General features: G+C 37.0%; 1 protein-coding gene across 1 annotated transcript; it reads left to right on the top strand.

Annotated features, from left to right (window-relative positions):
- The first annotated feature begins 843 nt into the window (after nucleotides 1–843).
- LOC131968862 (SH3 and cysteine-rich domain-containing protein 3-like) lies at nucleotides 844–13,190 on the top strand. Its single transcript, XM_059329907.1, has 14 exons — nucleotides 844–933; nucleotides 1,048–1,120; nucleotides 1,381–1,455; nucleotides 2,956–3,034; nucleotides 6,674–6,830; nucleotides 6,950–7,047; nucleotides 7,170–7,251; nucleotides 7,502–7,599; nucleotides 10,076–10,142; nucleotides 10,681–10,730; nucleotides 10,826–10,929; nucleotides 11,226–11,277; nucleotides 11,865–12,002; nucleotides 13,092–13,190. Exons 3-14 carry the CDS (start codon nucleotides 1,439–1,441, stop codon nucleotides 13,188–13,190), a joined length of 1,041 nt encoding a protein of 346 aa, XP_059185890.1. The 5' UTR covers nucleotides 844–933; nucleotides 1,048–1,120; nucleotides 1,381–1,438.
- The last annotated feature ends 660 nt before the right edge of the window (nucleotides 13,191–13,850 follow it).

Here is a 13,850-nt window from a genome sequence, read left to right as displayed (position 1 = left end):
TTGGACGGTTGTGGACTCGCGAAGCACATGGGAGAAGTCAGTTTTCAAGGTTTCTGCCAGAAATGCTGTTGGAATTAGACAACAAAACTACTTGATGAAGTTTAGGAAAAGTTAATGCTTTGGGTTAAACAGCCCCTTTATGGCAGAATGCCCTGAAAACTTCTTCTATGAGACTTTGCAGATCTTTGAATACTATCCAAATCCTACTAGTAGAGAGGAAACCAAAGTTTTGATTTAAGTTGATGTAATAACTTCTTCTGTAGTTTTGCTCTTCCCTCTGGTGCTTCCAGGAGCAGAACAGGTCAACCAGCAGTGACTCGACATCCATAGACGCTAATCTGGAAAAACCAAGATCTCCATGGAGACAGACCCGACAAACAAGCTTAGTGATTTCAATTCAAAGCTGGTTTAAGATCTTCCTTGTTGCCTGCTTTAATAAGTTAAGGAAAATCCTAATTTATTAGAGGGTTAAAATGAAACAAAGCATTGTTTACATGTTATTTGCAAGAGTGCCTCCATCAATAAAAGTGTTTAATTGTAAATAAATAACTAAAAAAATAGTTATTTAACATATGTATCTGATGTTTTAGTATGCTGAGTGAAAACAAGCAGAGTTTTTTTTTTTTTCTCTCTCTCCCTAACTCAGCTGGGAGAGCTTCTCTGTTTTTAAAGTGCTCAGCTGTCCCAACCAGTCACACACACACACACACACACACACACACATTCAGACTCAGGGCTGGGCTGGGGTGGCCTGCTGGCATTACTCATCCCAATCTCCCACCTGTTGGAGCCTCATTTGGAGAGTTGGGCATGTTGAAGTCTGAATAGTAGAAAAAGCTAGAAAAAGTCTGAAGAAGTTTGAAGCTGCAGGAAGTCCTCCTGAAGGAATCCCCTCACTTTTTTTTTTAGAAGAAGTGGAATTCAAGTTTCACGGTCAGTTGCATCTAACCTCCCTGAGTCATTTCTAACCCTTCACTAATGTCACGAGGGCACTGTCCAGGTCTCGGATCACTGAATGTTTTCTTCTTCTTGCATGTTAACATGAAGAGCAACCTGAGAAGGGAAAGCCTCTTAACCCCAGCGTGGATGTGTTCGCCATATATCTTGTAGCAGGTTACGAGTGAGTCCTGTTTTAACTTTACAAAGATCAGGTTGCCTCTCCAGAGCAGACATCAGCGTTCAAAGCTGCACTTTGTTCACTGATAACTGACCGATGAGAAGACCTGTGAATTAATATGAAGTTTTATGGTTGATTATTAAATGTAAGCCAAGCAGAAGGAGTTTCTTGTTATCATTAGCACATTTTCAGGAAATTCAGAAGACTTTTTGGGAATCTCTTCACGGAAACAGAAGTGATGCTGATGTGTTTTCTGTTTCCAGCGCCATCTAGTGGTCCAGATATCTGGAGGAACTAAACTACAACTGACCAGAGGACAACATGGCTCATTATGACCTGTAAGTGCAACCTTTAATTTGAAATTTAATGTAGATAATTGATGCAAAAATTTCACATAATTGTGTCTTTTGTACTTTCAACGCCAGGTTACCTTTGTATAATCTTAATAATCCTAAAGACAGCGGTACTGTACTTAAGTAAAATGTTTTGGTACTTCAATATTTTTTTATTTTATGTCATTTTATACTTTTACTGCACAGTATTTCAGAGGCAAATATTGCACTTTCTATTTCACTGCATTTATTTTAAAGCTTCAGTGACTATTGACAAAGGGCAGAAAAACATTTTCAGATAATTAAACAACACCTTAAAATCAAAGAGAAAAAATATATTAAAAATATATATAAAAAAGATGAAAACAGAAGCTACATTTACAAATTGGTTATAATATATGTAATTTATAACACAACCCAGCTGTATATAAAATAACTTTAAAAAAATGAGCTCCACCTTTACAAGCTGCTACATTTAAATGATAAAAAATCTTTAAAAATTATAATACAGTTATATAATATAAATTCTCAAATCAACAAATCTCGAAATTGAACATTCTGCATAATGAGCTACTCAAAGTTGATTTTGATACTAATAATGTTGTGCTTCTACTTTCTCTTGTATTTCTACTTTCACCAAAGTTAGAGATCTGACTGCTTCTTCCATCACTTCTTTAACCTTTTATCAGGCAAAAAACTGTATTTGGTAGTTAGAGTCAGGTAATATTTCGAGAAAAAAGTTGCAAATTTACTAGATTAAAGTGGCAAACCTACAAGAAAAAAAGTCACAGATTTACGAGAAAAAAGTGGGGGAAAAGCAACTGTTTCCCCCACATTCACCACTTTAAATCTTATAAATCTGGGCATTTTTTCTAGTAGATTTGCCACTTTAATCTCGTAAACTTTTTTCTCAAAATATTATTTTCGTATGTTTTTTTTTTTTTACACATTCTGGCGGTATGTAATACCCTCCAATATTCTCTAGGGTTGAAATTTGGAATTTGCAAGTATTTCAATGAGTGCCCTATTAAGGGTCAAAGTGGTGAATCTGGGAGAAAAAAAGTTGCTTTTTTCCCACTTTTTTCTCGCAAATCTGTGACTTTTTTTCGCGCAGATTTGACACTTAAAATCTCTTAAATCTGCGACTTTTTTTCTTGTAGATTTGCCACTTTAATCTAGTAAATTTGCAACTTTTTTCTCTAAATATTACCTGAAGTTACCATTACCATTATATAGTAATTTGCCTGATAAAGGGTTAACAAAAGATGGAGGAAAATGCACTGTTGGAAATAATCAAATTACAACATGTGAAATCTCACAATGCAATGTCGTCTCAGATCAGAAGTCAGAAAACTACACAAGTGATACTTTAGATAAACCCTGGAATGTGAACTCTGAGGCTTTATTGATACAGTAAGGCCACCGTGAGAAATCTTAGCCACATATTTGTCTTTTGCATTTCAACATTTGCTTCTCCGTGTGACATTTGCTACCCGACGATGACAGGATGGATGACAAGGACTCTGTGGATATTCATGACCACCCCCCTCTGCCTGATAATGTGGTGAAAGAGGAGGACAACACGGTGAGACATCCGATATCCACCACACTCATGTGGCACACAAACATCAAATTTCAAAAAACATATTTTCTCTCCAGTGGTATCTGGTCCTGCTGATAGTTTTGGATGCATTTCCCCGACATTCAAGAAATCTGTCCCTTGAAATGTATACTGGGCAGTAATAGATTACATGTAATTGGGATAACATAATAAAAAATAAGGAACTATAGTGACACCAGATAACATAGAAGTACAATTATAGTTATAATATCAAGAATTACTTGATAACATTTTTGGTTATGCTTTTCAAATGTTTTTTGAAAGTTGTCAAGATTTTTTTTTATTGCTGTGTAAGTTAAGTTAGTTCACTAAGTTGTTTTTTTTTTTTTAAATAATGATTTATGGGAAAAAAAACAACACAAAAAAGCAACACTCATCAGAAAAATCATATTATTAAAGGAATTTAGTGACTGAGAGAAATTAACGGCAGATTTATTTATGTTGTTGAATGCCTGTCTTCCCTTCTGTCTCCCCCTTTCTCTCAATATCTCCTGTCAATAAAGCTACAAAAATGCAAAAACAATTTATTTTACATTTTAAAATGTAAAATACAATTTAAAAGAATCAATTATCATTTAAAACTTTATTTTATATGTAGGTCTTTCCAATATACATAAAATTAATTTCATCCATTTTTATGAAAATGAGTGAATTATCCTCATTGAACCATGATCTGTGAGAGCTAAAGAACACTGCACTAAATATTAATTGAAATGGTTAGTAATGGAGTTAATGATGAAATATAAACAATGTTTGTCTGACACTTTTGGATAATTTAACATGCCCCGGGGTCAGATTGACCCTCGGACATTACTGCTGTTCCTGAGAAACAAACATAACAGGAGGCTTAAGCAGTTTTATGAATGTAAGCCCTGGACGACAAAAACTGTCAAAAAAGTCAAACACCACTGGAGAAATATATGTATTTTTCTTTTTTTATATTTTGTATTCATTCAGTCTATTTTCATACTTTTTTGATACAGTACATTTGGACAGATATCACGTCCTGTATTTATTTTCTCTTGATATGTGAAAGATTGTAAAAGTGGGTTAGAATGAGTCGACTCTAAGCTGCCGAAAGTCCTGAGACGGTGTCGGAGGTTTGTTTAGGAACCCTGACAGCTAAATAGAGCTGCAGAGTGACGGTGCTGTAATGTGTGAACTGTCCCTGGTATTATCAGTGATTGTAGTGTAAATCCACAGACCGGCGTCCACGGGGAGCCTCTAATCCCGCCACTGACAGAGCCGAGCCAGTCCAGCCTGTCAGGCGTCCCTCTGAGTGCATGTGTGTGTACAGATCTTTGTGTGTGTGTGTGTGTGTGTGTGTGTGTGTGTGTGTGTGTGTGTGTGTGTGTGTGTGTGTGTGTGTGTGTGTGTGTGTGTGTGTGTGTGTGTGAGACATCTTCATGGCTCTGTTTGACTAGACTGTAGTATATTTAGGAGTAGCAGTGTCAAGCTTTGTTGCATTCAGGTGGGAATTCTGTCGGTCTCCGTTGAAGGCTATTTTGAGATCTAAGCCATCTAATCAGTCTATCCCACCTGTGTGTGTCTGTGTGTCTGTGTGTCTGTGTCTGTGTCTGTGTGTGTGTCTGTGTGTGTGTGCCTGTGTGTGTGTGTGTGTGTGTGCGTGTGTGTGTGTGTGTCTGTGTGTGTCTGTGTCTGTGTCTGTGTGCGTGTGCCTGTGTGTGTGTGTGTGTGTGTGTGTGTGCGCGTGCATGTGTGTGTGTGTGTGTCTGTGTGTGTGTGTGTGTGTGTGTGTGTGTGTGTGTGTGTCTGTGTTTTTGTGTGTGTGTGTCAATCAATGAATGCATTTGAGTACAATAGAAAAGACGTACATTAGTTTTGACTTATGTGTATGTGAAGCCGTTATTGATCTGTCTCTGGCTGATATGAAGCATTGTGTGTGAACAGACAGACTCCATATGAGTCAGTCAGCAGGGGTTCAGTATTAATAGCATCATTGTGGTATAAATGTGCCAGGCTGTGGGCGGTGGGATACTGGGACTGTTTGGGTTAAATAAAGAGGCAAACACAAGAAGACAAGTCAATAAAACCCCAAAACTGGATATTTTCAGATTTCAGAAGATTTAGTCAGTTTGTTCTCCACTTTGCTTGATTCAAAACATACTGGCAGCTTTCTGATTAACACCACTGTTGGCCCTTATCTGCTGTTAAACCCATTGTTGGTGAGATGCCCGGGAGGGGCACGCGGTTTTTTGATGCCATGAATGCAATGAAGTTTGTAAATTTGAGCTTTATTTTGTGTTTTGAGTAAACTATATTTTTGTTTTCAGGAGCTATAATTAATGCCATTAATCTTTGGAAACTGTGGATGTTTCATTTGTGAACCGGAGTGGTGGCGTTATTTTAAAATGTTCTAACATTTTCAACAATCATAAATACTTTGTAGGCTTCTATTTTGGGAAATTCTTGGTTGGACATTATTCTGTTAGCTTCTTGGGTATTTTAACTGCACACTTTTCGGTAACGCTTTATAATAAGGTCCTTAATAACCATTAATTAACAAGTAATAAGGCATTGTTCTCGCTTTAGATCTGGTAGTTGCAAAAAGCATAGTTAGCTTATAGTTAACTTATAATAGATGAGCAATAAAGTATATTTTAATATTAATAAGCAAACAAAATAAGATTAATAAAGGCATGGCAAAGACATAATGGGTGGGTCATGGGTGTTTGTAATGCCATTATTAACACTTATATAAGCTTATAAACACACAATAATGTTAATAAGCATCTTGTAAGGACTTACAAGGGCCTTATTACTTGTTAATTAATGGTTATTACAAGGACCTTAATATAAAGCGTTACCCACTTTTCTTATGCAGAGAAGGAAATGCTCTGTAAATATAGTTTGTATTCAGGTCTTTACTTCCTTTCAAATTATTTCATAATGTATATATAAAGTTATAATCCAAAGTTTAAAAATAACACTATAATTTAGTTTTTTTCACAGAGTTGAATAAAATTCTGAAATATAGGCCAACTGTATATTGGAAAAAGTTGACTCTCACTCCTTAAAATCCCGAAACCTTCGTGCAGTGACCCCCAAGTAGGTGTCTGTTGGCTGTTCAGCAACTTCAGCAGTTTGATTAGTAGAATCTTCTTTTGAGTTTTTTAACTATATTTACTGTAACTGTACATTGTTTTTACTTACATCTTCTGTTTCTGATTTTTTTCCTTTTAATTTGATTCTTAATGCTGAGTTCAGATTCAGATTTTCCTTTATTGTCATTGCACAGAGTAACAAGTACAAGGACAATGAAATTAGCCATCAACCCGTCCAAACGTATACTAAACACACATACAATATGACAGAGGTGGACAGGACAGGGAGACAGAGAGGAAAGAAAAGAAATACAGCATTACGTGAGGAGAGGAAAGGAGGAAAAAACAATGAAAAAAAACTCAGCAACATAAGCACATACCCAATACACTTAACAACATGAACAGACTTATGACATGCCACAGGGGCGGGGGGAGCCTTTCAGTTATTAAATGGCTGTTCAGTATTTAACATGTATGATCCACCATCTTTTATTCTTCTCTGTTGTGATTTTGCACGTCCTTTCTCACCTCTCTTCAGTTATATTTCATCTACGACGAGGAGGTGGAGGAGGAAGACAAAGATGAACCACCTCCTGCAGAACCAGTCAGACCAGTCAACGACAGACCTCACAAGTTCAAGGACCACTACTGCAAGAAACCAAAGTTTTGTGACGTCTGCGCACGCATGATAGTGTGTATGTATGTCTCTTCTCTTTGTCTTTCCTGCATGTCACAATGAATGGAGTCTGTATGCGGGCTGATGCTAAAACGAATGTGTTTTCCTGGTGTCATTTTTATTTTATTTTATTTTCAGTTAACAATAAGTTTGCGTTGCGATGTAAGAACTGCAAAACCAGCATCCACCACCAGTGCCAGTCCTACGTGGAGTTCCAGAAGTGTTTCGGCAAAATTGTGAGCTTGGTGTAACAGATTACTTCAGAATTCTTTCAAAAAATTTACTGCTGAGAATTTTCTCTCAAAATTGCAGAGGACTCTGCAGAGGATTCTCTCAAATGTTTCCTCTCCTCTCTCAGCCTCCAGGATTCAGACGAGCCTACAGTTCTCCTCTCTACAGCAGTCAGCAGAATGCCACAGTCTCACAGCTGCTGCCTTTTTGTGAGTCCAACTTGTGTGCATTTCTACATAACTATATTTCTATATAATTATTTATTTAAGTACCTTATTCTCTGCCAGATGTTGTGTTTCGGTTTGGATTCTTGACATGAAAGAGGCACCTAGATCAGCAGTGCAGTGATGAGAACAAACTTTAATCAAAAAAAGTCAAATACTTCCTGTCAGAACGGCTCACTCTCCTGCTTTAATGTTTTCTCTGTTTGTTTATTGATTGATGCCGTTTGATTGGCAGCACAGTCAAACCGCACCGACCCTGTGTTTGAGACGCTGCGTATCGGTGTCATCATGGCCAACAAGGAGCGTAAAAAAGGTTCAGAGGACAAGAAGAATGTGAGTGTGAAGGCACTGATAACACTTCATACTGCACACAGCTATTTGTGCACATGGTGCCATCGTTTCATCTTTTAAAGCTTTTATCTCTTTCTTTTTCAAACTTCTCTGTATTGGTTTTTTTTTCTTTCGTTCACATACAAAAATGAAGAATGAGGGCGTCCCGGTGGCTCACACTGGTAGAACGTTACCATTAAGGCCGAGTCCTTGCTGCGGCGGAGCCGGGTTCGAATCCGGCCTGTGCTCCCTTTGCCGCATGTCCTCCCCTCTGTCACCTCCTTTCTATCTGTCACTTTCAATAAAGCATGAAAAATACCAAAAAAATAATCTTTAAGAATGTACATGTTCATTTATGCTCGAAATCAACACGAAAGAACAGAATGATAGTAGAAAAATAAAAGCAATAAAAAAAAAACCACCAAAAAACAACAACAACAAAAAAAAAACCTAGGTGGAGTCAAATCAAATATCAAAACAAAAATAAGGTTTACAAATAAAATAGATTTAAATATTAATAATACAACTCGGAGGATGTCAAGTTTTCCAAAATTTACATTTGTTAATTTTTCATGGGGTTATATTTAGTATAATAAGTTTCTGCCTGCTGTATATTTTATACCATCAGCTGTGGAATGTACATTTAAAGTACAATTTTACTAGTAGATGTACTTTTCCATTTTGTGCTTCTTTAAACTTCTACTTCATTTCATCTCAGAGGCAAATGTGTCACTTTTTATTCCATTACTTTTATGTGATAGCTTTAGTTACTAGTTATTCTGCAGATCAGGGTTTTAAATACACATTTTAAGTCAACTTATAAATATTGATGTATTATTATAGATTAATCAATAAGTAAAGCTGCAACACTGAATTGATGGATACTTAAATGCATCAATAATAATAATAACAATCTAGTAATATACAGATGTTGCAGAAAATTAATAAGTAAGGAAATAAGTAGAGCAGCTTATGTGGAGCTTTACTGCCTTTGTTTCCACTGGAAGCCTTAAAGCAATGATTTCCAGATCAACTGTACCTTTACCCCTGGGGTGCTTGAAAATAATTTTTGAAAAGATACATAATGAGTCACCTGCAACCCCTGAACACTTCATGTTACAGTCATGTGAGAGTGTGTGAAAACTAGTTGACAAGCAATGGCAGAAGTGTAAACATGTAGCTGACAGTACTGAATAGTATACGTAAATATCTACTGATGACTGAACAGTTCGAATAATAAGTTAAAGTAATTCTTCAATCAAAGTGGTAGTCGTATGATTGCTGACCAAACCAACCTAAATTTTGACAGTTCAACTGTGACAAAATCTACTTTATATAATGAATAGTGACATATATTTGGCACATACATTAAGAATTGATAAAGGGGTATGTGCAGGGGTGGCCAAACTGTGGCTCCAGAGCCTCATGTGGCTCTTTAGGCCGCCTGCAGGGGCTCCCTGTGGCTTAGACAAAAAAATGATATACATATTTTTACATTAAAATGTTCATTTATCAATGGTGTAGACCAAAAGCTATTTGTATTCCTCAATTGTAAAATTGTATAGCCTTTTTACAGCATATTAAAAAAGTTTTGACATTTAAGTCAACTAAAATGTGCTTCATAGCTTACGAAAGTCTCCGGTCCAGCGCCTTAACCCTTAAATTTTGCCAACTTTGAGTTTAGTTTTGAGTTCCCCGAGATAGACTAGTTTTCAAAATCATATTAATAAATGCTCAATATGACTATTAATAATGTTGGTAGGCTAATTTAGACTTATTAGGCTGTTTAATTTTCATTTTAGGCTCAATATAAGGTTTGCGGCTCCATTCCGTGATTTTCTCTTCTTTTTGGCCAACAGTGGCTCTTTAGTTAGTAAAGGTTGCCCACCTCTGGGTATGTGAGTTCTACTTTTACTTAAAGAAGATCTGAGTACTTCCTCCACTATTGTGTAGCATTTGAACTATTTCACTGAAAGTAACTTTCAGTAACTTGACTTAACTTCAGCAGTTTGATTCGTAGAATCTTCTTTTGAGTTTTTAAACTATATTTACTGTAACTGTTCATTGTTTTTACTTACATCTTCTGTTTCCGTTTTTTTTTCTTTTAATTTGATTCTTAATGCTGAGTTCAGATTCAGATTTTCCTTTACTGTCATTGCACAGAGTAACAAGTACAAGGACAATGAAATTAGCCATCAACCCGTCCAAACGTATACTAAACACACATACAATATGACAGAGGTGGACAGGACAGGGAGACAGAGAGGAAAGAAAAGAAATACAGCATTACGTGAGGAGAGGAAAGGAGGAAAAAACAATGAAGAAAACCTCAGCAACATAAGCACATACCCAATACACTTCACAACATGAACAGACTTATGACATGCCACAGGGGCGGGGGGAGCCTTTCAGTTATTAAATGTGTTACAATAAGCTGTATTTTAATGCATTATTGTATTGTTTGTCTTAAATTGTTTAGATGATGATGATGATGATGGAGGACGATGAGTCCCAGCCCAAACAGGAGGATGGAGGAGGTGAAGGAGGTGAGTGTGTACTGAGCAGCTCTGGACAGGGTCAGGGCCTGTTCTGAGCAACGTCCTTTACAAAAACAAGACGATTTTTTTGTCCTACTTATGCTTTTTTTATTTTATTTTATGCAGCACCTGTAGAAGTTTACTTTTAATGTCATTTTGATGTTGTTTCATCAGCAACAGCATCACATACAGTCCCAGCTAGGCAAGAATCCTTGGCTTTCTTTTTTACTTTTTTACCCTTTTATTTGTCTTTTTTATCTCTAACTCTGTTTTGGATTGAGCTTTTATTGCTATTTTATTCTATTTTATTTGATTGTTTTACTGTTTTTAGTATGTTATTGTTTTTCATTGTTTTTATTTATACCTATTTGTGTATGATGTATTCTATTTTAATAACTGTACAGCACTTTGGTCAATTGAGGTTGTTTTTTTAAATGTGCTCTATAAATAAACTTTGACTTGATTTGACTTGACATATTATTTACAGTAATGGAAATACAATGTAAAGAAAATAATTTGTTTGTTTTATTCACTGGTACTATTAAAGCAAACACAGAAGGAGACAAAAGAGGAGACAAGGCTCCTACTGATGACAAGGTCAGAAGATGTGATGATGATGATGTCAACTATGATGTAGAAACTTTCTGAATGAATGGTGACGTTGAAGTCAGCAGTTTGTTTGTGTTCATCAGAGTAAAAAGCTGCAGCCGGGGAAGATCGGCGTGTTCAGTCAGTCTCACTACTATCTGGCTCTGTATCGCTTCAAAGCCATCGAGAAAGACGATCTGGATGTTCAGTAAGCTGCACCTCAACTAACATCTCTCAGTGTGTCTCTAAATCTCTTTTACTCTCTTTTCCTGATTGTCTCATCGTGCAAACAGGTGACAAATTAGACAAAAGTATAACAAAAGTTCCAGATATTAAGACAAGATGTTATGATGTAAATATGGTACAGATTTTAGATGTATTAGAAGTGTTTCTGTGCATGCATAAAAGTGTGTTGTGTAACTGTGACCAGAGGAATGTGCAGGTATTTGCAAGGAGGAGAGAGAAATAAATATTTCAATATTTAATATCCTGTTTGTTCCCTAGTCCTGGTGACCGCATCACAGTGATAGATGACTCGAATGAGGAGTGGTGGAGGGTGAGTCCTACATTTGTTTTCTCATTTTACTCTCAGGGGACGTCAAAGTGCTGTTTTATCCTGTTTGCTTCTTTAAAAGATATGAAATGTATATGGACAAACATAAGGGTGTCTTGAGGATACGATATGATTTTATTCCGAAACTTGAGTCACGATACAATATTATTGCGATTTTAAGCGTTTTGGGATACACTATATTGCGATTTAACTGTTTAACTGCATTTTGTGTCCCCAAAATTCAATTCAATCAAGAAAGCCTGACCAAGGCTGTCTCCATGGCAACTGCTATGTTTTTGCTTTGACATTCCACAACTGATTGGGTTGTGGGGCGAGGCGAGTCTCAGGCTTACACACGTGAACTCCTATACATATACAGATATGCAAACACACAAAATATTGCAATACTATGCTGTATCGATTTTTTTTACCCATCTCTAATGTTCATGTACTTTAGTTGTAAAGTTTATTGACAATCAAAGGACAGAAAAAAATCTGCAGCTTTGTAAGTTGGAATGCTGTTTTTTTTAAGTGATGAGCTTCTGGTTCACAGTCAGTGACAGTCCCTGTTAAAATCTTCTCTGCACCAGGGGAAGACCGGAGAGAGGACGGGCTTCATACCTGCCAACTACATCATCAGAGTACGAGCAGGAGAGAGAGTCTACAAGGTGACACGCTCCTTCGTTGGCAACAGAGAGATGGGCCAGATTACTCTGAAGAAAGACCAGGTTTACACACACACACACACACACACACACACACACACACAAACACATACAGTATGCTCAGGCATGATTAGGGAACCAAACATTAAATGTCCACAATGAATAAACTTAATCTCATAATCTCAGTTTTATCTCTAAACTCAACACTCGTTCCTATGGCAGTGACGACGGTTGTTGATCCTTATGCACATCACACACACACACACACACACACACACACACACACACACACACACACACAAACATTTTACTTTACTTTACACACAAATACACAGCAGTAAAGCCCTCGCCAGCATGCAGCCTAAAGCACTGTCTGTCTGGCCGGTTCTCAAATCAATTCTCTATAGATTATTTGCTTAATTAAAGCCTACTTTAATCCACTGTCTCACAGACACTGGAGACTGTTGAAGTGTCATTCACCCTTATAGTTATTAAACACTGATCCAAAGGATGAAGCAAAATAAAAAAACAAACACAGTAATTGTGCAGTTCTTTACTCCAGGGGTTTCACAGAGTGGATTATTCGAGTTTTATTAGAAAACACACAGAGCTTTCCAGTTCAGTGAATTCAACATGGTGTAGTTATTCACGTAAATACAGCCATCATGTGTGTTGACAGCTGTAAAAGACATGAATAGACACACACACACACACACACACACACACACATACACACACACACACACACACACGTCATGTTGACATGAGGAGACAGATGTTGCAGTGTCACTGATTTATGTTCAGTCACCAACATGTAACCTTGTTGAACCTCACGGCTGTTAAAATTTCACCCTCACTGGAAATTAACCTGAACATCAACCTTAAATTCCTTTTCCTCTTGTGAAGACATGGAAACTATTTCGCAGCATGCAATGCTTTCTTCTACTTCTACTTCTTCTACTCTTCTTCTAGCACCAAAGAATCCAAACTTGGCATTTTCCACTTCTTTAAAATATCTGCAAATCAAAAATTAGTAAAATTCAAATCCACAATTTTAAAGTGCTAAATCCAGAACACAAAAATAAGCCTTAACTTGGAAAAAACATGTAAGAAATTCCCCGATCTGAGTGTGTTTGTCGTGTATGTCCACAGATTGTAGTGAAGAAGGGTGAGGAGGTAAACGGATACCTGAAGGTCAGTACCGGACGAAAGCTCGGCTTCTTTCCTGCCAACCTGCTGCAGGAGATTTGAGGAGGAGAAGCTCCATCGAACCCTCGGCCAGCTTTCATCTCAGTTTCACTACCTGGTGTGGCTGCCACACTTGTTATTGGTCCCAGACAAAAGGACATTTGAATTTTCTTGGATCTGAACACACACTGGTGCACTAGTGTATTCTACGAAGTTACTTTAAATATTGCAGGACGTGCTTTATATTTACTATCTCTTGCTTTTAAATTCACATATTTTTAGTGCCATTTATTGTGTCAAACTACAGATTACAAGATTAGTATCTTTAGTATTAGTATCATATTAATATAAATGTAAAATGTATTACTGCTTTCAAACTTTGAATTGATTGAAATTAATTTTGCCATAAAGACGCACATTTATCTTTTCAGCTTGATTTCTATGTCTCTTATTGCCTGCTTTACCAGTAATTTGGTATCACATTTTGCATGTCCTTAGAGGTTGAAGATGCAAGAATAATCCCTCTAAATCATCACTGATGACCCACTCGAAGTGTGTGGTGGTGTCTGTGTCTGCAGTGACCCTGCCCTCTGCCTTTATTTTCTCTTTTCTTCTAATTTCGCTGCGTGCGGGACATTTTTGGTCGTCACTAAAGAGCCTTTGAGCCCCTCATGGGTGGGTAAGCCCCTGCTGATAACAATGTGCAGGGTGTGCTGACCGCTC

The sequence above is a fragment of the Centropristis striata genome, chromosome 3 (genome assembly GCF_030273125.1).
Source record: "Centropristis striata isolate RG_2023a ecotype Rhode Island chromosome 3, C.striata_1.0, whole genome shotgun sequence".
Lineage (NCBI taxonomy): Eukaryota > Metazoa > Chordata > Actinopteri > Perciformes > Serranidae > Centropristis > Centropristis striata.
Note: the sequence above shows the minus strand (reverse complement) of the source record. Positions and strands in the feature narration are given on the sequence as shown.

Bases quoted from the DNA above. Each gene is read 5' to 3' on its own strand.
- LOC131968862 (XM_059329907.1), top strand. The intron at 7,252-7,501 runs GTGAGTCCAACT...TTTGATTGGCAG, and splicing joins CTCACAGCTGCTGCCTTTTT to CACAGTCAAACCGCACCGAC. The intron at 11,278-11,864 runs GTGAGTCCTACA...TCTCTGCACCAG, and splicing joins CGAATGAGGAGTGGTGGAGG to GGGAAGACCGGAGAGAGGAC.